The sequence below is a fragment of the Aplidium turbinatum genome, chromosome 8, assembly GCF_918807975.1.
Source record: "Aplidium turbinatum chromosome 8, kaAplTurb1.1, whole genome shotgun sequence".
Taxonomy (NCBI): Eukaryota; Metazoa; Chordata; class Ascidiacea; order Aplousobranchia; family Polyclinidae; genus Aplidium; species Aplidium turbinatum.
Window position 1 is genome coordinate 30,808,187 of NC_137479.1, and position 24,824 is coordinate 30,833,010.

The following is a 24,824-nucleotide window of genomic DNA, read 5'->3' on the forward strand; positions in this document are numbered from 1 at the left end:
AGTTTATCCGGCGCAATAAGAGGTCGTTCAATACTTTTATTTGTTTGATAACTTTCCATCTTATTATCCCTTCAAGTCCGAGAATAGGACAAACTAGTGGAGAATGAAGCAGAACAAAATTAGCGATCATAGGCTTTGCCGCTTTGTCGTGAAGTAGATTGTAAGGTCGCATCTGTCTTTATACCATTGTTGAGTTACCACAAGTTGCTTCAATCAATCAATCATTTTATTTTTCGTCATTAACGCGTCCGGGACGAAAAAGATACTAACTACAAAAATCGATATAAACCTACCAGCACGTTAATGAACGGGAAAAGGTGGCAAAACCTTGAAAGATTTAAAACGTGCCTGAATGAAAAATTATGCAGTAGGCTATATATCAGCAGTTAGCACGGCCACAAAACACAAATAGCAAAAAATATACATGTGTTGAAGTAGGGTGGTGCTAGTATAGTTTTCTGTTGCTGTTACGTGAAGGTATATTTATGTTCTACTGTTTTTCAGTTGCAGTGCTTATTTAGTTTATTAAAGTCTTTAAAATGGTGTTATCTATTTTTGTTAGGTAATTCTATTTGTCACAGACTTCAGCTTGCCGGCTCGTCATCTAGAAGACGACGCTTGGCCTAAGTTCCATTGCGCCTGAAGGAACGCTTGAGAACGACTTTCCAAGTTCTTGCAGGTTATCCGAAATGAACAGCTCAAACTTCTACCTTTCAAAATGGCTGCTTAAGTGCTATTTCTTACTGAACCAATGTGCGTCACAAAGTACTATATTGTGTAATCAGAATACAAACTGCAATAAGATACAATTGGAGTAAATAAATACTGCAAATGCCGATCAAGTGCAGACATGGAGGAGGAACTAAAAAGATGAGCAAGATGACGGGAGAGTGGAAGAAAATGAAACCCGCAACAAAAATAAATAAAAGCAACAAAAAACCACAAGGTGGCCTCAGCAAGTCACGCACATCTGTAGTCACGCAATGTGATTGGCACCAACGCCAGGCAAGCATGGAACGAAGGACGGTTTGCACTAATTTCACTCTGTACAACTTGGTGAAGATGTTTCCAACAATAATTACAATTTACATCATGATAAGTTTCATCCGCTGTACAAGTGTTAGTGGAAATGTTAGACACCAAGAATGAGATGACATTTTTGCAACCGACTACAAGCGATTGAATGTAGCAAAATACTTCGAAGACTTTTAGTTCATTATCAAGTAATTGTCAAACGTCCGTGCGCCAATATGCGGGTGAGACGTTGTAGACCCAGATAAACCCGGAAGGTCAATACAGCATTAATTATGTTAATCTTTTGAATAATGTGTCAGACGCTAATCACAGCTAAGCCAATAGTTTGACGACTAAAATTGTTAAGCATCAAAATCGTGTTTTCTCAATATTAGTGGTTTTCTTCAGCAGACGAAATTTGTTAGTCCGTTGAAAAAACATCATTTTCACCTAAAATCGCACATTCAATGTTATAAAAAACGTGTTTTTATAAATGTAATTTTAAGTCAAAATCATTTTAATCAACAAATTCTTGTTCTCGTGCAAACAGAAACGAATTAAGCAAAGTTTGAAGCAGACACTAGAGGGCGATCAAATGCACGGTGGATGACTGCAGTGTTTATGACATCATCACAGTCGCGTATATGACGAACGAGTGACACACAATATCATGACGAATCTTTGTGGAAGGAACTACCTTTGAAAATACAAAAGTGATGAGCCACCAGCTTAAGAAGAAATTGCAGCAATGCAAAAGCCGCAAAATATCCTGTTACAAAATAAGTTGTTCTATACATGACATGTTCGAAATGCTATGAGCCGGAAACAGAACATTTTCCTGTTGTGCCCACAGTTCTTGGCGCAACAATGGCGCATAGTGAGACATGAGTGTAACCACCATGCGTTGGCTGGCACATGTGCCTTCAAGTAATGGTGGGGTGTGTTCTCCCGCATAGAGATGGTTGTGACCCAAGGAAAGAAAGGGTTAGCGACCATAATCACCTATTCTATTCTTCTTACATTGATTCAACGTCTACAACTCTACATACATTGAATTAACGTAAAAAGAACCGATTTGCAAGCTAAGAACAAGCAATGTACGATTAAAGCGAGAATGGAATTTAAAGGAAGTTGTTGCCGTCCACCCTGATCACATGCAAGACACAGCCTAGACACCGGATCATGCGATTGAGGAGCGTGACTTATGACGTCATACAGCGGATGCCCAATCAAAGTGGCAACATGAGGGGAACGAACTCACGACCTTGGATGATAGATCCAATAAACAAGTTCATCCGCGGCAACACGACATTAAAAAGCAAAACATAGGTTGAGACATCTGCGTCCACTTCATTACTAACACAAATAATACAAAAACTCAAGTTTGTAAAATTCTTTGATGAATCGCATCATTGAAACTAACGATAAACAACAAATGTTAAAAACAAAGTAATATTCATCTTGTCTTTCACCACCGGCTCAGAAAGACAGCCTTAGATGTTTCACCAACACATTCACTTTGTCAACACAGTCGTACTGTGCGAACATTGGTAGTTTGGAAATAAAGAACCCATATCCGCTAGACATGGCAACACTGGCATCAACGATCAAAAGTAGTTCCGGCGGCCAATTGTGGGTTGGAGAGATCGCTTGCGATTTCTTTTTGGAAAGCCTTTCTCAACATACCAGGCAGAAAAACTGTTTTCTACATTGATTCAACGTTTGGAGACGTAAAATCAATGTTACATGACCATTAACCATACTTGATATCTGGAATCCTCGGTGCACTGATAAACATGCTTCGCATTTTTAAAAAGAACTCGTGAACCAGAAGAACAAACTCCTCCATGAAAAGGCTTTCCACCAAAACTAAGCTGGAGGACCACAGCAGAGCTGAAATAACAATCAACGTAATTTGTTGCAGCAAAGTGTCACGTACAAACGGCAAAAATAAAAATAAAATATCTCAAGACGGGAGACGAACCATAGAACAGTGCTTGATGAAAGAACTCGGCTACAATGTTTTGCGAAACTAAACAAGATATATTTAGCAGGTGTCAATTCAATACTATTGTTGCAGTCGTGTGGACTTTACGGCAAAAGATCATCTAAGTTAGACGAGCACACGCTTGTTTTGCTCATAGGACAAGCAGATGTGGGAATTCCGACACGATCGAGTACAAATAATTTTGTGTTTAAAAATCTTGTAAATATTCATCGTCTTCATCGTCACTGTCGATATTGCTTGTGCTGTCTGAAGCTAGGTCGGTCAGGTAGAGGAGGTCGTAAGGGTTGTAGCTGAGTTTTGTACGGGCCGGGGGGGTCACGTCTGAGGGGAGATCGTCACTGTTAGCTTTCGACGCCCCGTCGGGAGAAGCTGACACCTCCCGCTCCAAAAAATCGATTGCGGGTTTAGGGAGCGCGCTGGCGGAGTCGGGAAGTCCTAGAGGGTTCTCCGCTCCGACTCCCATCCCCCGTTCAGATAAAGATTGCAATGCGCTGGATGACTTCCCACTGACGTCAGACTTCCTCAATCGGGCCAGGTTGGCACTGTAGGCCTGTCGGGCCTCCATCAGCTTCAGTTCGAGGATGTTGAGCTTCTTTGTGGTGGTCTGTGGAAGTACAACATTCATCAGTTCATCGCCAAATGACCACGACGCACAGTGGTACTGATCAAATAAATCTTATCTTGAGCTAAAAATGCATTTACAAACAATTAATTGCTTATTCTTCGTAGTTTGGAGTAGTGTGACTGTAACCTACTTGCGAAGACTTGAAACCCTTCATACAGGTTCCATTGACGAGGCCGTTAGGTTTGTCTACACAGCTGATGCATGCTTTCATTACATTCATAATTGTCTTATGATGACAACACTACGATCTATAACTCTACAACACTGAAACACTAACACGGTCGTGTGCGTCCTCGATTGACCAACAAGCTGTAAATCAACTGCACGCTGTGTGACCATTCAAGCGTATACTTGACTATGACGTCATACCTCGAGCTTGTCTTGAAATTCCTTCTGGACTTGAAAGTAAGGTTTCGACTTGACAATGCTCCTCTGCAGCTTCTGCTGAAGGTCCGTCTTCTTCTCATCTGCATCCTGGAAGTATTTGGCGGCTCTCAGATGGACTTTGTGGACTCTGCTCTTCTCCTGTGATGCCTCATTGACCTGGAAGCACGGCGGATGTTCAACTTTTATTGCGTTCGCACAAAGACGATAGAACGTCTTCAGAGCCTCCAGTTTCTGACGTCAACTTCAATAATTACAATAGTGACATCGTTAAAACTAACAATGGACAGACGACGTCATGCTTGGGTAGCTCAAAGCTACAATAACTAGGATAATCAATAATAGCAATCCTAAACAAACGGTAAAGCGGAGACATCGTTCAGGGTAAAGTTAACATTCAATAACAATCGGCTTTCTATATCCGAGGGACGCTGGAGCACCCTGCAAAGGCTGGAGCGTTTTTAATGCGATTCTCAACGCAAATGAACAATAACTGCGTGAAGATATACATACAGTACTGTAGAAACGGTAGAACATGCTGATGTGAAGCTGGTTTCATGCCAAGCCAGGGAAAGGTTGCGCATGAAAGTGCATCTTGTTGAGTCACACTTTATGCTTTGTCACCGTCTACGTGAAATTTACATAGCGCTCACTGCACATACAACAAACCGAAGACAAACGGGCACTCAGCTGCTAACCTTCAAAGGCACATTTCCACATGTAGTGAGATGTATGTGATTGTAAAAACTACTTTATGTTTTTATTTTCTACATTTGTCAATTGGCAGGGCAACAGTTGGTTGTTTGAATACTGAAAAGTTTGGGTGTCCATCAGGACAATTATCGTTTCTAGCACTAGTTGCAACGTTCATCTGATGAAATTGAAAGTAAAAGCAACAATAAACAGGATGGTTTTATTGCTTCACTGACGTTTCGCGCACCATGACAATGCGCATCCTCAGAGCGAAAAAATACAAAATAAAATTTTACAAAGTTATTGGTTGGTTGTTTTCTATCTGAATATTGCTCGTGACGCGAAAGCCGAAGCACGTGACTAGTGACGTAACATAAACATCACAACCAACAACAACGTAGCAGGAAGTGCAGGCTGGATGTGTTCGCGATGAATCACGACGCATCGTAACTAACTCGATTATGAAGCGACAAAGGTCGTCTGGATAACAAAGGCGACGAGCCGTGGAAGGTCATGACTACCTAATGTCCATCATTCTACTAATGAGTGTAGGAGCTTGTGAACAACGACCGAGAGAGTATCCCAACACAGGACTGATGTACGTAGATGTCATAGTCATAGACCAGTTTATTCTACTTACATCATTCTACGGCATCAGCTGCCTTCATACACATTCCCAAACCATTAAGTGTGAAGAATACGTGAACCACTCGTCAGTTACATAAGATTTAAGCATAACTCAAGTTTCGAAATAACCTCAATCATAATAACAATACCCGATAACGCAACATCAGCAAAATTTACTATTTTATGTTTGTGGTGGTAAACCGCGCAACGAATCCGGTCATATGCTGCTGTATTGTTAAGTGAACTAGTCCCTGTTAGAACAACTCGATTCAGATCGGCTTCCGGTTTCGCATCAACTTAGTCAGGTTACCTCCATCCAGCTGAAGCGCACTGCGATGAACAAGCAAACAACCTATCTATTTGATTACCCAGAGAGTAAAATCTGTCATTTTTACATTCATTTAACATCTGCAGACGTTGAATCAATGTAAAATAACAGATTTTGCTGTCTGGGTATAGATGCAACACCGGCGTATCGATTTAAATCAACTCTCCGCCCTTTTGTGTTCAGTAGGTTTCTCACTATATTGCAACAACCGTGGTGCAAATGTGAAGAATGGCTCCATACATTTGTCTTATATGCATGACAATGCTGTGACGTGCATGCAATACGGAGCTAAGCTATAGCATCCTGTGACAACCTTCCATGAACCCTCTATTGCAAGTTCACCTTAATATTAGCCTGGTTCAACATTTCCTGCCACGTTGGATCGAGCTTGTCCTCCGCCTGCATGACTCTGTCCTCCGCCACCTTCACCATGTCCCTGGCCGCCTTCTGTAGATTCACCGCTCTCTTGTACTCGATGGCTGCTTGCTGTGTGGCGAGGTGGCACTGGGGGGTCAAAGTGGGGAACGGTAACAACATATGTCAAGGTAATATAAAGATACCTACTACAGTACAATAATAATTATATAAATGAAATAATTTATCAATATTCCTTCTAACTATACGTATAGATCGTTGGGTAAGCACTGTCGTGATGGCACTACAGATTGCTTTATTTGTGTTCAAGGGATCGGCAACTATGACGTCACAATGAAGACTGCGCGGTAATAATTACGTAATGCGATGAGTGTGGAGCATATGGTCGGTAGCTCCACTAAACTTAGAAGCAAACATCCGCTGCTGTAGCATCACCTCATCAGCCTCAAACTTTCAGTTTGAATACATTGGAAATAACAAAATATCGTCACCATGTAGGCGTTGTATGCGTTGACGGTTCTAAAATGAACTATGAAGCTTCCATTGCTAACAATGATATCATTTACTATTTTCCCCAAGCCTTGATTTATTAAACTATTTATCGTGAAAAGGCTGAACGCCGCAAAACGACGCAGTGCCAAATGCAGCCGAGTAGATAAAGTAGACAGCTTGGCATTTGCCAAACCCACTTTATATGTGATCGTGAAATGGCATAACTGTAACTGCTACAAGAAAATTATAGTTAATCCGACTATATTTAGCACACCGCAGGACAAGAATTTAGCTGGTAGATCAGTGTAACTGTAAATGCAACGGTTATTAGTCACATGGTACTTGTAAAATTCTTCAAAAGTCTGAAAAAAGAGTTAAAACTATGACCAGCAATCTTACTTGTAACAAAATATTTCTCCACTATGAGATACCTTTTTGGCTTTCTTGACAGCTTCAAAGTAGGGTCTGGATCTGTTGACGCATGAACCCAACTCTTTCGACATCTCCTTCAGCCGGTGGGCGTACTTTGTCATCAAAGATCGATACTTTGCGCGGGTTTTCTGAAACGAGGAAGATGTTATACAGCATGGAGGAGAAATCAGATACAGCAGTGGCAATGTCCGCTTCAAACTGCCGTTCAGACCAGCAAAATCCATCATTTTCACAAAGAACGTTATGAGGCAACTTTAAACGATAAAAACATCAAAAACGACTCACATCTAACACGACTTCTATTTTAGTGATCTTGTCATGTGACCTTTGAACCGACTCGAGGTCATGGTGGAGTTCACGCACAGATGACGACGATGACGTCATAGTCGATTCTGCGTTACTGATGAGATCCAGGCTATCGTCAGATCCAGCCCGACCTAAGGACGGGCCTTCGTGTATCTGTTGGAAGAAGGTGGGATCGTTACTATGCAGCACAATTGGTGGCATCGTATCAAGACTATGAATGGAATATGAGCTCACACAATTGCAGTTGGATGAACTTATTAGTTATTACCATGAAACAAACTTTGCAATAATTGAAAAATGGAAAATCAACTGCATGCAAAATGTGACATTCATGCAACAACTTTTGAGATCATCTTTTCTGGCGGCAACACTGATAGCACATGAAACAAATGTACATCAGCGAAACGAAGCTCAACACCACAGAAACAATACACGCAGACGCAATCCTATCTGTCGTCATTCTCTAAACAGCTACTCGCACGCGTTGGGAGGTGCAACTGTGGCTGGAGTTGCAAGGAATAGCCGAACAATAATTCAGACAACAAAATCCGTCATTTTTACATTGATGCAACGTCTGCATACTGGAAAGTTTCATAAATAAACAATGTCCATTGCTGCTTGTTGATTCTTCTTCTCTCGTATTGTCGCTATATGTCAGGGCATCCGTTGGTTAGCCACTGCCTGGTGTCGTCATCGATGGAAATTAGGCCTTTCATACCATGTTGGTTGATGAAAGACAAGCAAGCAACCTGGTCTAGATTTTTACATCCATTCAACGATTGTAGACGTTGGATCAATAATAATATTCAGGGCTGGGTTGTAGCTTCGAAAATGTGATTATCCGGTCTTTAATCGAAGGCTTCAGCGCCAATCAATACCCTGGTCTCTTGTCGTCACCTGAAGCTACCAACTTGAAATATGCTGGCATGGTTTGGCAAATGCAACAAGCCATTGCTGCCAACTCCACGGGGACCTAGAGAAGATCTCAGCAGTCAAACACACACCACGGAACATCGAATAAAAAGTAACCATATATATATGTGAGACAAGGCGCATGCAAACAAACGAACATCAAGCCATGATCAAGCATTCGTCGGCTTCAAAAACAAATGTTTCTACACGCATTCTTTGATGAAACAAGTCATTTCTAACATCTCCAATCTCTAACAAAATCAAGTATTAGCAATAGGGACAAATCGAAAAATTTTGCAATACAGTAGATTGAGTTGGCTTACTTCACAATGTAGATATTAACGAACTGCTTTAGCCTGAAAACTTTTAGCCTAAAAACTTTCTTTCGCACAAAAGTTAGTTTTCAACGTTAGAATGTGTAAAAGTTAATTTTCTTTGCTGAGCTATCGTGGAATGAAAGTTCCTTTGGACTATGTATTGACTTGGGAGAAAAAATGTCAATGTTGCATAACTGAACCACGCAATTCCAAGCAAACTATCAATTAGTCTCTGGCCTCAGCTTCCTTAAAGCGATAATTAACATCAACAGTAGAACATCAAAGTTAGGCATTTTCTCACCAAAATGTGGAAGCTTTTGATAAAAATAAAACGTAAATTTACGTCCTTAATCGTGAAATTGATGCAATTTTGAGATAACTTGCTTCATGAACATGTTTGGCCGTCCAATGCAACTTATGCAAGGCAAGAACCGACCAGAGAGCCACAAAACTAAATACCCAGCGAAGCGCATCTTTTATTAGAAACACAACCAGCTGTTCGGCCACAATCATCCTGAAACAAAATCACAAGACGCATTCAGCGCAACCGGACGACAACAATGCGCTACTTTGACGTTGCTTCAACGTTACGAAGCGTAGTATCTACAACAAATTGATAAACGCGCTGCTGATGAGCTTGACTGGCCAGGATTAGTTTGGAACAAAAGAAAATATATATACAATAGATGCTATCCAGCTAGAAAATTTGATCTTTTTACATTGATTTATCGTCTGTAAACGTTGAATCAATGTAAAATGGGTAAATTTCTCTAGTTTGGCATGGTAGGTTGGAAGTCACAATAAATGCTAGATCGCGTTACTGCCGCGTTATGATAACATTTGAAATTCCTCAGCGGCTTCGACATAAATGATAAAACGCTACTGGCGTCGATATCGTGAATTAAGTTCAATTTCTACAAAGTAACTACATTCTGAATGGAAGTGAACGTCATGGACATCAACACTACCAGCAAACAAAATCCATATGAAGACGCTGAATCAATGCAAAAAGGATGGATTTTGTTTGCTAGGAGTTAATGTTGTGTCTCACCAAAGGTTGAGCGTTCAGCCACGGACGGATCGTCATGCTTGAGTGGCGGTCTATAAATACATTTCCAGCCAGATCTGCCCTGAGGGTGCGGTGATGTTATCTCAATATCCAGGAATTTCTATCGTTTTGAGTCACTCACAAAACTCGCCAGTCGGCTTCACAACCAAATAATCACACCTGTTCGCCGTCTAGCAACGTTAAAGTGATGTAAAGTAATTTTTAGTTCGGTCGCAGCTAAATACCTTGAAATACCATGTCAGAGTTGCCAATTTGGCTTTTTTGAAGCCAGATTTTGAGAATCTGGCTGTTTTTCAACTCTCTTGGCTTATTTTCTTTAAATAAAAAAAGCCAGAAAAATTAGCCTTTTTCTGGCTTTTTTTCATGTTTCATCGATTTTTTTGTCAAATTAATAAAAAGCTAACATATTTTTGGCTTTTTTTGGCTTAATTTTATCTTTTCCGATTTTTTTTAGGAAAAAAATTCAGTCTGCGTCAATCCGAACGGTAATTTCTATCTTAAATTTGGTTGTAGTGTCCAACCGAATGTTGTTTTGAAGCCGAAACTAGAAAATTTTCTAGTTACTTGTCTTTTCATTAACTATGTTTCTGCGTTGTCGCTGAAGTCAAAGTTAGGTGGGACACTATTTGGTTGTGCACTTTTTATATGTGTATGTTTAATGAATACTAATTGGCTTTTCTTTGGTTTTTTCAGCTATTTTCTGCTGGCTTTTTTAGGCTTTTTTTGTGACTAGGTCTGGCTTTTTTTGGTGAAGACAGGTTGGCAACCCTGTACCATGTAGTGATCTCCAGCAAATGCTAGGCATTGGCAACGGGGCTTGACGTCAAAATTGGTAAATTAGCCTACTGAATTAAAATCTATTCTTTAGAATGATTACGCCATCTTTTGTAAAATATATCTCCCATTCGTCCGATAACGAGAGCTCAGCACAAAATACGTAAAGCTTGTTACCTCACGGCAAAATATGATTTCTCGTTAACTTGTTTGAGAATTTAGTGACATTTTGTTTCAAAGTTGTGAGCGATTTCGTGTCGCTTTAGTGTTCTGCCCGATGTGAGACAGGGAGTCATTACTTGATTTACCAACGAAAAGAAGCCAGTCCAGCCTGATCGATATACAACATCTTGTGATAACTTAGCTTTACACTCCGTACTGTTGTTGAATATATTTGTACCGGTTTATATTTGTACCGTGTACAACATACATACCGTTTTTTGCAGCAGACAAAATAATAGATTTCTCTCTCTCTCAATGAGAACGCAAGTTATACGACCAAATATTAAATTTTATCAGCGCCAGTTTATGAATCAATGTAACAACACTTTAAAATATCCACTATCTAAGTTGCAACGTGTAGTTTGAGGCATTTGACCAATGAATTAATTAGTGTCGCAAGAACTTGAAAGACAAGCAAAAGACCGCACCCGACCATAGCCGCATCCAATCTTTTGAAATATTGCGAGATTTAATTCTTTTGGCGCTTAAAAATCACGTGACGTTAAATTCCGAACTTTGAATGATGATCAACGCAGATATAATTTGAACCTGTTTTGTATTTCGTCTATTTACCAAACACTGTTCAATAAATTTAGCATGTCAGTTAAACTTTTTACCTTAGCTTTCAGATGGCTGTTGGAAACAAAAATATTCCGAAACGACACGAAACTTTGCATCGCAAGTTTTCATACCTTCTTTAGTTTCGGAATCGAAGACATTTCGTTTCGATGCAAATGTCTTGTGTTGTCTTCATTGTTAAGCTAAATACTCTTCTTTCTACCTAATAAACGTCGTTTCGAACAGGTTTACTTTTACAATCTCAACAATAAGTGGGTTTGCTAATTCTATGCATGAGACAACTAGGTGGGATGAAAAACGAACGCAGCTACAATCAGCGGCGTATATTCAGGGTGTTCAAGGTGTGCACTGCACACCCCAAGAAATCTAGAAAAAAAAGAAAATTTCCATCGGTTGTCGATGTTCTTTACTTTCATGATATTCTAACATCTTGCTGCATGCTGATTGCTTTCTTTTCAATTGCAAAACTCGTCCCCTTCTAATTTTAATATTCCAACGTTTGAGGTCATTGCCTTTAATTTTTTTCGGTCATTACCTTTAAGCTAGGTGTGCACTGACAGCTTGGCGAGTGCTATTTAAAATAAACAATTAAGAAAAATGACGTCACAAGGCAGCGAAAACAGCAATGGTTTTAGGTCAGCCAGGCTGTGCACTCGCTGATCTCAACACCTTGGCGCGTCATTGGGGGAATCCCAGGCAATAGCAAGTTTTAGCTTGTTGGATTAGAGTTTGAGGTGATCAGCGTTGGAAACAACTTTTGCTAGAACTGAAGCAAAAGCAAGCTTTCTACGACGATGTAATTCAAAAATTTATTGCACAAACAAGAAGAATCGAATTATGCTATAGATGAATTTTCCTTCTGTAGTCGAGGTGTTAAACAGTTTCGTTTTTACTAAGTAGTACGGCGGTTAAAAGTACAGCCGACCAACATAGCAATCGACTTTCTTTTCTTGTTTATTATCGAGTTGCTTTGCTATTGTTTTAACTTTCACCTGTTTGTTTTCAATTCGCTTGTACATTTCTCAAGGTGTTGCGACCGTGCCTAATCCTTGCATGAAGTAAATCATTTCCATCTCGAGCACGCTTTAACTTTCGCGTTTTTTCAGACTCCTGCTGTGTTATGGCAAGTAATATTGTTCGTTTTGATGGTCGGAAATAAAAAGTGAACTGAAGTATGTGACTTTAGAACTGCAACTGAATGTTTGATATTATTAAGTCTTTCATTCAATGCGCTGTCAAATAAATATTTATTTTGTATTCAGAGATGGGCAAGATCACCAGTATTGGTGATCTTGAAGATCAAGATCAAGATCACCAAGAATAGGTGATCTTGAAGATCAAGATCAAGATCACCAAACTAAGTGATCTTGAAGATCAAGATCAAGATCGTGATCTTGAAGATCAAGATCACTTTCAAGATCACTTTTTGTGTACTTGAAAAAAAATGAAGTTTTTGGTCAATGATGTTGCAAAAAATAGTTACTATACTGTATATAAGCAACCAGGGTAAAGGTATATAGTTGGTATTGCTAACTTTTACTTTTAACTACTCGAACGCTGGCCTAAGAATTGTAATGAGTTGGTGACTGTTGCTATTAGGCCTATCAATTGTTGACGTAGTTTGCGTAGAATCGCAACGTCACCCCAAGGCCGAGGTTAATTACAATAGTAGCCTACTGAAAAAGCAATTAGTTTTATGCTTTTTATTTATAATAAATAAATAATAATAAAGTTTAACTGCATCATTTTTTACCAAATTTTTGTCTGGTTTATGTGGGAGTTTTTATTCGTGTTCCTAAGTTGTTATAACTTTTACTGTATTATGTCAATGTTTATTGCACCATTTACCCATCTGGCAACCTTGATACTGTTGTCTGCTATCAAAAAAGTTCCAGAGGTTTGCGGTCAAACAAACCGCTCCATACTCAGACCGTAAACAAGTCTTGGTCTGGTTGATTTGCTGCAATAAACCACTTTACATGACCAAAGTCGGCTAGAGTCCAGATTTTTTAACACCGCCATTCTACACTTTTGAAACATCTAAAATTGGGTCAAAGAAAGCAAACATTTCTTTAAAATTCACACATGGAAATTGTGAACAAAGTTAAATCATTTTTTATTATACGTCAACATAAAGTACACGGAAGTTGACTTATTTACTATGACCAACACCGAAAACTTTTTCAATTTTGAAATGGCAACACTGACCAGATTAGATGGAGATTTTAAATCATCTTTTGTTCGACACATACCAGATTAGCAGTGGCTTAATGTTAGTAGTCGCCACTAACTACTTTGTACAGTACAAGTTTTAAAAAAATGCCTCTATCTAGGAAGTAAACTTTAATTTTAAAGTGATCTTGATCTTATTGTTCTTCAAGATCAAGATCACACAAAAAAAAGTGATCTTAGATCAAGATCAAGATCACCAAAAAAAAAGTGATCTTGAAGATCAAGATCACGATCTTGATCTTCAAGATCACTTGTGATCTTCAAGATCAAGATCACGCCCATCTCTGTTTGTATTCTTCTCCATTCCGACAACATTATTTTTGTCAGTTCTGTTCATGTTCAGAATTTGTGCTGAAAATGCTCTCTGAACGCACCAAATTCAATGTTAATTTTAAAAATTTTCTGGGAGAGGCCCCCCAGACCCCCCGCTGTTGCTTTGCCGTCACTGAACACCCTGTCAAAGTGATCACGGTACGCCACTGGCTACAATGGGACAACATGGAATGTTTCAAGACTTGTCAAACGGGCGGTGACAACATAACGTGCGTTTGATAGACATGACGAAACCATTGTGTTTGATTGGAAATGAAATAAACAACTTTAAATATAAAACAAATGCCCTGTCATAGCACATGACTAGGGAACTGTGTTCCGAAAGCTAGTGCAATTCGATACTGCCACAACAAACTCGCAGCATCAGGCTAAAACAGATCGTTAGAATCTACACTGTGAAATAAAACAAATGTTTGGACTACCTAGTTAATAAAAATGTTTCTCTTAAACTTGCTTTGTAAGAAACAGTAACATGCAGCTGAGGTAACTAAAAAAAATAACAAAACAGATGAGGGAAGGTTGAAATGAAACAAGCTCAATGGTGATGCAATACACACCAAGGTTCTGTCAGAGTGAGACGGAGAAGATTGTGATTTTATAGAAGATTCTCGCATTTTCGCAAGCGGGGTGCCACCAGGAGTGCGCTTATTCAAATCGTTACGGAGACGGTGGTGTGAGGAAGTAGATGTGCCATCAAACTTAAAAACCTATCACAACAAATCCTGATATTACTTCAGCATCTCATAAGCTAAGATCCTGCATCAGTGTTGCCAGATGGGGAGTTTTGTCCCAAATTTGGAAAAAGTGTAAGGTCGTTGTTGTCAAAAATTTTGAATTGAGAAAATTTCCAAATTCTACAACCGGAATAGGTAACGAGATTAGCCTTAAAAATAAGTAAAGACTTTTTAAAAATCACTTTCAGGTTGGCAAACTAAGTTTTGGAGTCGATTTGAGGTGAAGAAGTGTTGATAAAATGAAGTTGAGTTGGGAAAATGTGCAAAGCAACTGTGAAGAAATTAATTTGGCGGTGTCTGGCAACACTAAACTGCATCATTCCAGTTTAACACCCAACATATCAACAACAGCATCAAAGGACACAAACGTAACGACCATTAAAGTGTCTTGTTCGGAACAGATGCGTAACGATCATCTAAGAACAATGGTAAATCAAGTCACATCGCTTTTCGAAATATGGGGTCAAAGGTTAAACAATATTAAAGTAATCCCAATTGGTACGGGCTCATTTCTTTTTAACTACCGTCTTTAGGATACCAAAATAAAGAAACGATTTATGTTAGTCAATATACTTATGTAAATATATGCATTATTATGCATACATCTGTTCGGCGCATTACTAAAGCAAACTAACTTGGTCAACAGTTGATTAATATGCCCCTAACGTGCAGAGCGCATGGTGAGTTCACATGCAATAAATGTGAACGATAAACAATAAAACTATCAAAAGAATTCTCCAGCAACTGCAAATTTCCTTCGAATTTAGCGTTTGAACAATCCATTCAGTATAAGAAAACAGAAACTAATCTCCAAACGCTACCCAACATATATGACATGCGAGCACCTGCGAATGCAAGGAGCCGACTTTATTTTGACCGGAACCGAGTTCAAGTTCTCCTCCTTCAAGGCTGTTCGAAGTTCCTCCAGGACGATTCCATCCGTTTTTTCCATTCACGCTTGAGCAAGCATGCTCTGACGCACCATCGCTGATATCCAGGAAGGATCTTCTTGAATCTCGGTATTCCTGAAAGGTTTATTTTGAGCAATAACTAGAACTGCTTGCCAGGCAGTAAATCAATCCTTTTTTACATTGATTCAACGTCTCCAGATGTTGAATAAATGCAAAAAAGAACTGACATGTTGGGTGGATGGGCATTGCTACAAACGGAACAATCCTATAAGCTTCAAAGCCAACAAAGTTTTTTATTATAAATTTGTAGCTTTCATAACTTTCTAAATTGCGTTCCCTGTTCCTGTTTTGTTGGAAGCCATCACGTTTAGTTTGGATCCGACCACCAGGGATAATGTTTGTTTGATCGCAAAAGGCTGACCACACAATGCACAGCTTAACAATTCAGCAAAAAGGCATCCGTCATTTCAATAAGCAGCTTTTAAACTTGTTAAACCAACACTTTAAAAACCATCAATCCAGCATGGTGCCTTGCAACCATTACACCGGATACGAATGGGATGGTCTCGTTGACTTTATCTGGCCATGAAGCCAAGTCTGTCCTAGCCCTACGTTAAGTGAGTTAGGCTTTTGAATGCAATTTCTAATGGCAAACAACCCCTCCAGCAAGATATTAGCAGGCTGAAGCAAAAACACAGCCTCTTCTAACCTTTGGTTGCGATCGTAGTGGTAGAGTTCTTTAATTGACAATAAAACAGTCAATGCAACTTTTGCAGCAGTTTTACCAACTCTGAAAATATGTAATTTCAGCTTAATAGAGGGTTGTATTGCAGCAAAAGCTGGTGATTGCACGATCAAACAGTTCAAGAAACCTCACTGACTGAGTCATAACCTCATCAAGGAAGTGATCTAAAATTGTGATTATGAAAACGCATTGTGTCCTAACAACAGCTGAATGTGTGGCCAGTTAATTGATGCTTTTATTATAAATTTGTGTTGCGACTGGGAAATGCCTTTAAAACCTGCCACTCACACAGAGGGTATGATGATGATCAAAAAATAATATACATTTTGAAAATCAACTCAAACATGACAAAATAGCATCTACAAAGTAGTTTTTCAAACTATGTATGATTTGAATCTAATCAGTTTGTGCCATGGTAATTTAATTGTTACAGTGGGAATGTAGAAACCAAATTCTAATCACACACACAGCTCACATTATATACACAAAATTTAAACTGTACGAGCACACAAAGTCACGTACACAACAAATGCTGGTAAATATCACTAACAAGATGTACAGTAATTGTGAATATAAAATGCAGTTAATACACAGAATGCTGTTTGGGTGAGTTTCAGATGAGACTGTTGCTATGCATGAAAATTTAAAACTCATCTAATATCATATATGTCTTTACTGATTCTGTCACTATGGCAACTAGTGAAATGTGTCCGGGCATGAAAATGCTTCTGTAACACAGCAATCAACACTGCTACAACAACTTAAACAGTTGATTGTAAACAGTTTAGTCACTTAATCATAATTTTACATAAATGCATGCCTATAATTTAATCCTGCCCAAACTGCAAATCAGCCATTTTTTACATTGATTCAACATCTGCAGACGTTAAATCAATGTGAAAAATGTTGATTTCCTGCCAGGATGGGGATTCAAGCTTCATTTCAATTCTGACTCAGCAACTTTACCATATCTTTGAGTTGTGCAAGGCTGATTACAGAACTGGAACAAAAAAATAAAACTTGTGGAAAAATTAACCTTAATAATTGCACTAACTAGGTCAAAACTTATTTACAAATGAAATCACCTGCAGTTCTAACAACAACCGCGTATGATCTGAAACAATTCCTCGTCTTTGTGAAACCAACTCTTCTACTTCTTGTGCAAGAAATAGTCCTAGCCGAGAACATAAATAAAGTTCTTTTTCTTTTCGTCGAAGCTCTACCTCCAATTCTTCAACAGAAATGCCATGGAGCTCTATGGCAATAACATTTATTAGCAGAAATAATAATAAAATAGCTCAATTAAAAAATTTTGCATATCAAGTCAAATTTACTTTTACTTTTACTATTGTTGTTAAATGTTTCAATAAACATGTACCGGTGACTGAGCCTGTTTTGTATAATAAATCTTTATTTCTGAGACCCGTAATACACTGAACGGCAAATAGGCTAGTCTTTATTAAGGTAAGTAAATGTTTAGTGGCGCAACATTTAAAAAAGGTGCAATTGTACAGAATATATGGGTTATGGAAGTGCATTAAGCAAACAATGACTAAGAACAAACAGTAACAAATGTTTTGTTCAAAGAAAAAAAAAATGTTAGCCTAGGTTACACATTTGATTAAAAATAGAGATGTACCGATATATCGGTATCGGCATCGGTATCGGTGATATCGGCCATTTTTTGAGTATCGGTATCGGCATCGGTATCGGCAAAATTTGGCCGATACTGTGGCCGATACTAAACATTAGGGTGCGTCGTGTGCCCCCAAAAATTTAAAAAATGATTTAAAACAAAATTTTTTTTTTTTGGTGAGGCTTGACTAAAAAAGCAAAGTTACAAAATTTCAAAGAATTTGGTCAAGGTTTAGGTGCTCCACATCCCAATTGCCCGTATCCCCTTGTTAGCTTGACAATAGGGTGGATTGGAAATTTTTTATTTATTTTAGATTACAAAAAAGGGGTCTAGACCCCTGAGAAATTGGCAAAAAACAACAACATGGTTTCAGGGAGTTGTACCACCTATTGGCCGTGCTACCCCCCCCCCCATTTTATGGGGGAAGACCCCTAAAATTCTCAAATCGGATGTAACTTTGGAACTGCTGGTGCTAGGAACATGAGTTTGGTATCAAATGATGCAGAATCGTAATGTTTTTATCTGCTCTAAGAGGACTTTTTGCCTTAATTTCACTAGAAAAAAAGTTATGACAAAAAGCGTATATTTGACAATGTTTTGGACAAAAACGGTAGCGCAAGCACAAAGTAATGGGTAAATGAACATGCTGTACTGCATATACTGGTCACAGATGACTTGGATACTTTTGCTTATTGCATTTGCAATAAATATACAGCATAGTATACATAATATACGGCACACATGACATAGAGAATACAAGGGTTAATCGAGAGGATGTTGGCAGTGGTCTAACGGTACAGTAGTGTGATTGGTAATACAATATTATAGTGCTCATGTCATGTACACACACAGCTGCATGACCTGGGGGTTACTAACTGGACTGTTCAAAGTGTAGGTGCATAAAACATATAGTGTAATTGGTAGACGTAATTGGTGATGGGTAGACTGTGATCTGCCATGAAATCATTGTCAAGAAAATACCAGCACACAGATTGATATACTCCATACTGCTGTCTGCTGCATGTGCTAGACTACCGGTACTACATTGAGACTTCAGTAATCAGCACAAAAAGGTGAACATGTCAATCTAGTGGGTTAACCCTAGTGGGAATTGCTTCTTGCTGTTGAATTCTTTCATAAATTGACAAGATCGTACCTGATGAATCAGCCCAGGTCATCCCTTCTTTCAAAGCCTACAGCATATAAGCTTGCTTCAGTCACAAGATTGACGTGACGCTCCACTGCTTGGTTGTGGCAAGGATAATCTAGCGCAGAGGTTCGTCGATGACATTGTCAAGCTGTTGATCTGTTAGCGATCACATGATAGGTGGCTCAGACTTATGAACTGTGCCAAGCTTCACAAATTGGTGGTATGATTTTGTTTTAGTATTAAGCTGTGGCACAAGAAATCTGCATATTGCAGGTGGCACCGCTGGTGAAATTTCCTTTCTCAGCTTTCGATTTTCATCTTCTGGTTTTTGTGAGGAGCCAACATGTATCTTGCTTTGCTTTTCCTGTGCTTGTGAACCTAAAGAATAGATTTATTGGACTGCTGCTCTTCTAACTTGGCAGCCTTCATCACCTAGCATACCAACAATGACATTTTCAGATTAAGCGAATAATGCATTGCGTTCCAAAACCTTCTTGGAAATCTCTTATACTTCTTGCTTTGGGAAGATTTCTTTGCAACATGTTGAAGAAGTTTTTTGACCCATCAGATAATGAATTGTGGTGGTTTATTTCAAACCAAGATGGGAAGCAAACCTTGATGCACTATGCAGTACTCAGACAAGTTCATGAAACTTTTGGAGGGGTTGATTACATGAGTCGTAAGTAGCCTACAAGCAAGTGTTAGCCACCTTGAATGACATAATTCCCCCGACTGACAAAAACTGCAAGTCTTCTTCAACATTCAACATGCCCAAGCGCAATGCAGGCATAATCCATATATTATCACTGGTCTACAAAAAAAAAATTTTTTTTTGCTCCATGAACTTTGAAGACTGATTTAGAGTAATTTTGGGGTGCTGAATCCGAATCTGACCTCAGATTTATCCTATCACGTCAGTTTGTGAGATATGATAACAACAAATTGTTACTTTTGTCAAAAGTAGAAGATTTGACGTTGCGTTCACCACCAACATATGCAGTGCTATAGCGAAAGGTTAGTGTTAGACAGGACAAAACAGCCTTAGTAAGGTTACTGGCTAAGCATTGCCATAGGCCTGCTAAAAATTTTGTAGTTTCATGCAAAACATTGATGGGGAGGGGGTCAGTTATACTTTTATCCTCCCTTTTAGCTTGTTATTACTGCCTTGTTAATAATGTTGCTTAGAAAACAAATTGGTATCAAAATTATAATTGGTGACTTGGTGAGTGTATTCCAGCTACTTATGCACCACATGGCCTGGATTTCTGGATATAGCACAATGTGTATGTGCAATAAACGCATCGTCAAATCTTCCACTTTTGACAAAAGTAACAAATTGCTGTTATCATATCTCACAAACCTGACGTGATAGGATAAATCTGAGGTCAAATTCGGATTCAGCACCCCAAAATTACTCTAAATCAGTTTTCAAAGTCCATAGAGCAAAACTCGTGTTGTTATGTTAAAACAAGGTATTTATGGAGTATAGGGTCAAATGCCTGTATTTTTAACTGCAATGTGGAGGACCTAAACATTAATATTTTTTGCTGAAACTTCATATTATTGCTATTTCAGTGAAACCTCACCATTGAAAAAAAATAATACAAAAAATATGAACATTGGGGCACATGACGCACCCTACTAAACATGTAAAAAAAGACGTTTGCTGCGGATTTTCTGCAGAAGCAAAGATATAGATTTTTTAAAGTAGTAACTGAAGTCACATTGAAGTAGAAAAATAACAACCTGTTCAAATTTTTGATACCTCACGCTCCCATGACATCATGCGCGCACCTTTTGGCATTGTTTGCTTACAGTGATTCTTTCACTCAAACAAACGGTTTGTTTCAGCAGTTTTGCGTTGTTCGATTCTTAAGTTGTGAAGGAGACTCAATTTCTCCAATATTTATCATTTGTGTTTCTTTTCTACTCTCAGCAGATGATTAAACCAGGCCAAGACTACCCAGGTGGCGGGAATGTGTAGTTTTGCATCGTTTTTGCGTTACTGGACGTTTGAGGGACCCGTGTGGCTTGGTTGTTTTTGGTGGGCTGGTTCTGTCAGTTTGTGATTTGGTTTTCGTCTTTCGTTGTGGTGGACTCACCAAGCTTGAACATCAACAATGTCGTGGCGGATTGGGTGGGCTTGGGGTGGAGGCAGTGGGACTACGAATCTTCACTGAACTAATCAATAAGTGGTCTTGTTGCGCCTGGGATGGCGGCCTCATTGTGGGGAAGGGTGTCCTTCCCTACTGTCGGCACGGGGCTGGGCGCTCACTGGTGTGGCGGGGTGTTGCGATTCACTGGCCATAACAGTTTAACTTCCACGCTAGTCATTTAGACCATCTAATCAACTATATGTTTCTCGGCAGCTGTTTTGTAGCAAGAATTGACATCGACAAGAATTGAAATGGCTAGTGTGGAAGCTGCACCATTGTGGTTGGCGGGTCGCGGCAGCTCGCTTGGCTGGTGAGTGCTCAGCCTTGTGCTGGTGGCCGGGGGGCGCTCCTTTCTTCGCAATGAGGTTGTCATCTTGGGCGCAACAAGACCATTTTGATTGGTTTGGTGAAGATTCGTGGTGCCATTGCTTTCTTTTTGGGCCTACTTATTCTGCCACGACATTGGTTGGGCTTGGTGAGTTTGTTGCGGCTAAGGGTGGAAGTTAGATCCCCGACTGGTGGAGCCGGCTTGTTGGGGGCAGCCGAATTGCACGGGTTTTTTTAGCGTTTGGCGCGGTGGGAGCGATGCAGAATTGTGCATTTTTGCTACCTGGGTAGTCTTGGCCTGGCAAAAGCTTTTCAACCAAACGACAAGCGTCCTTAGGTTGCACATTACTTGTCGAATAGTTTTTGTACGACTACACAAATCACTTGGTTTACATTTTACAATTATGATGTAATGTTTCTTCCCTTATACACCAATCCTCAATTACGATAGCCTTTCATTACTAAAACCTACTATTATGACAAAACAATATGGTTGAGATTGGATTCTTGAATCTTTAATAAATTATGCCAATTGAAAGCTTTTTTTAATAGTTTTATGCAAATAAGGTAAAACTTAGCATTTGATATAATTCCTTGCAAATACCAAAATTGCTTCTTTTTGTAACACCAAAGTATCGGCCAAAATATCGGTATCAGTATCGGTATCGGCCTAAAAAAGTGATATCGGTATCGGGATCGGTATCGGCCAAAATATTGGTATCGGTACATCTTTAATTAAAAACATGTCGGTAATAAGTTCAGTTCAGTTTCTTTTTGTTTTGTTGGCGAAAAAGAAAGACACAAAAAGCAAAACACAAATAATTCGCACAACAAGGATGGCAGCGACAGACCAAAAGGTCACCAAACTCAGCTGCCACCCAAACATTTAAACAAAAGACCCAAAATTAAGAACATTAACACATAAGTATGACATATATTACTTCACCACGTTAGTACTTGTAAGTAAACCCACACAAAACTGTTGTCTTATTCCACAAATTGTTGATTTTTAAGCATATCAGACTATTAAATTTGACATTATTTTATAAAAATGTGGTGTGATAGAACAAATTGTGCATTTACCTACATTTAGTGAATCATATAGATTGAATCACTATTATCAAAGTAACCTTTACAGCTTACTTTTCCCTTTGCGGGATTGACAAAAGGGGCTTAATTACTCCATTCACTAACTAGATCAGTGAGTTATTGAGATAATGAGACATATATTCATAGTGAAGGACTTAGCCTACTGCAAACTGTATGTTTTTCTGTTCTTGGGATAAGTAGTAGTACATATTACAGGGGACATCAACAATTCTTACACTCTCCAGTCTCCACATGCATACCTTTGAATAAATCTTCAACATCATCCCGAATTACATCATCCTCACTCTTATAACTTGCTTCCACATTAGGCTGGAAATGATTTGCCTCCCATAACAATGAAGGTTCATCATCCATTGTTTGTAAGCATCAACTGATTAACTTACAAAATAACAAAAGCCTCTCCCTATTTTAGTAGGCTGTTGAGGATACTCTGCAATCACCACAAAAGAAATCACATTTTAACCTCAACAATAAATTAATCAAAATATGGAGCATCTGCATTTTGACAGCATTTCAGTCTGATTTAATTTGTGATCATTACAAAACTTATTTTAAATACACAACACAGTAAGATTTAAAAGATAAATGCAACTGGCCAACATTCCTAGCATCTATTTCTTTAATTATTATATAGCCTATGATATGGATGCAACCTAGTTCGTACCCTATGGGATGCAAGTTCATCCCCTATGATATAGCCTTAGGCTTGTTTGAACTTGAATTTACGTCAAGTTTTGTACTTTGAAACTCTAAATATTTGAATATGACCTGAGCACTGAGCACAACTAGCCTATATTGTTTTAACATTTTTCAACATTTATAACAGGTTATCAAGGTATCTCGAGCCTATTCAAAATGGTTTAAGACTATCACCTAGTACTTTAATTTTAAACTACCTTTCAAACACTCACTAGCCAAGTCAGCAACAGGAAACGAAATCGAAACTGGTTCTCCTGAACTGAGCCACTGACAGCTTGACACACATCGACATAAGATTTGGAACATCCTGTGACTGCTGCGTGCTTCGCTGGGTTTGTAGGCTGCTGGAGTGCTGGTTGCTGCAGGATGCAACGATTTTGCTTTTTTTCTTACTCTGGCGCGTTCTCTAACGGCTTTAGTTTTATACGTGATTGCCCCTTACTCGTCTCCAAGCGGTGGTTTTGTCTTTAATCTTCTTCTTCTTCTTCTCTCGTTTGACTTGTAGTAGCTTAGATTGGCAATGCCTCCTCGTGCAGCCAAGATACGGTAGTTGGGTCCAGTTGTCGAATACCAGTGATTCCACTTGGGGGTCGTAAGATGGGACATTCGTGGAGTAGGCTATGTGTTGCATTGTTTGTTCTACCGCTCCGCAGACACATATCGGCGAATTATGCAACCCCCACCTAAACAAATTAGCTCCAGTACAGCCAACGTCACATCTGATCCTGTTCAATGTGACCCATGCCTTTCTTGAGAGGTCTGCTCCAGGAGGGATGGAGAGTGCTGGCATAACTGAAAACTGGGGAGGGATATATAAGACACCACAATTTATGATTGATGTGACTTCGAAACCCTATCTCTGTTAGAAGGGGGAGAATCGTATGGGGAGAATACAGGGATATCTTTAAGTTGTTCTAGATATCTCTGAAAGCGTCAAGACAAAAATGCGTGGGATTGCGTAAAAATTGTTTATTTTAAGACAGGGGTGTGCAACCTTTATTACAGGAGGGCCAGATATAAATAACTGGGTGAAACCGCGGGCCGCACGTTTATTTAACATATGATTTCTGGTAGTTGCAGGCACAAAAGAGTAGTTTTTTTGTTATTCATATTATTCTTATATTAGGGGTTATCTCCTTCCAGAAATAATAAGTTAGGACGCATACATTTCTGAAGAAAACTGCTATTCAAATTTATTGTCACACCGTTTTTAAACGAGCTCAGTGAGAACTTTGCAGCTGGCTTCTTTTCCAGACGGCTTTTTCCAAATTTACTTTAATGGATACTATACTTTACTTTAATACTTTACTATAATGATCGCAATTCGAAGTCCATTTTCCAAGTGTTCGTCTGTCAGAACCGATCAATAGGGAGCTTTTATGACGCATGTTTTAGAAAAAAATGTTCGCACAAATACGTTGAGCCAAAAAGTGCCATTTTTGAAGCCATGGATTTTTCAAATGTGGAAAGTCATCTTAGTTGAAATGCTTTCGGTAAAAATCGCCAAGATTCATTTCTAAATACTTTGCTTTCAAATCCGTTTTCTCTTGAAGATCAATCAGTTCAAGTTATATCGTCTGGTGCTTTGTTAATGTCTGTGTTGAATGGCGAAGCGAATATACCAAACAAATGTT

The 24,824-nt window shown here is 39.0% G+C and overlaps 1 protein-coding gene across 2 annotated transcripts; it reads right to left on the reverse strand.

The window, feature by feature from the left end:
* Positions 1 to 754: 754 nt before the first annotated feature.
* On the reverse strand, positions 755 to 22,856 carry LOC145775915 (SH3 domain-binding protein 5-like). 2 transcript variants are annotated; one of them, XM_082587320.1, is made up of 9 exons: positions 22,731 to 22,856; positions 17,198 to 17,367; positions 15,302 to 15,481; positions 14,280 to 14,429; positions 7,264 to 7,437; positions 6,978 to 7,106; positions 6,022 to 6,183; positions 4,017 to 4,190; positions 755 to 3,626 (listed from the first exon to the last, which is right to left on the reverse strand). In XM_082587320.1, the coding sequence occupies exons 1-9, from the start codon at positions 22,843 to 22,845 to the stop codon at positions 3,210 to 3,212; spliced, it is 1,671 nt and encodes a 556-aa protein (XP_082443446.1). In that variant the 5' UTR covers positions 22,846 to 22,856; the 3' UTR covers positions 755 to 3,209. The 2 variants fall into 2 exon arrangements, with proteins under 2 accessions (XP_082443446.1, XP_082443447.1); XM_082587321.1 differs by lacking the exon at positions 14,280 to 14,429.
* Positions 22,857 to 24,824: the final 1,968 nt, after the last annotated feature.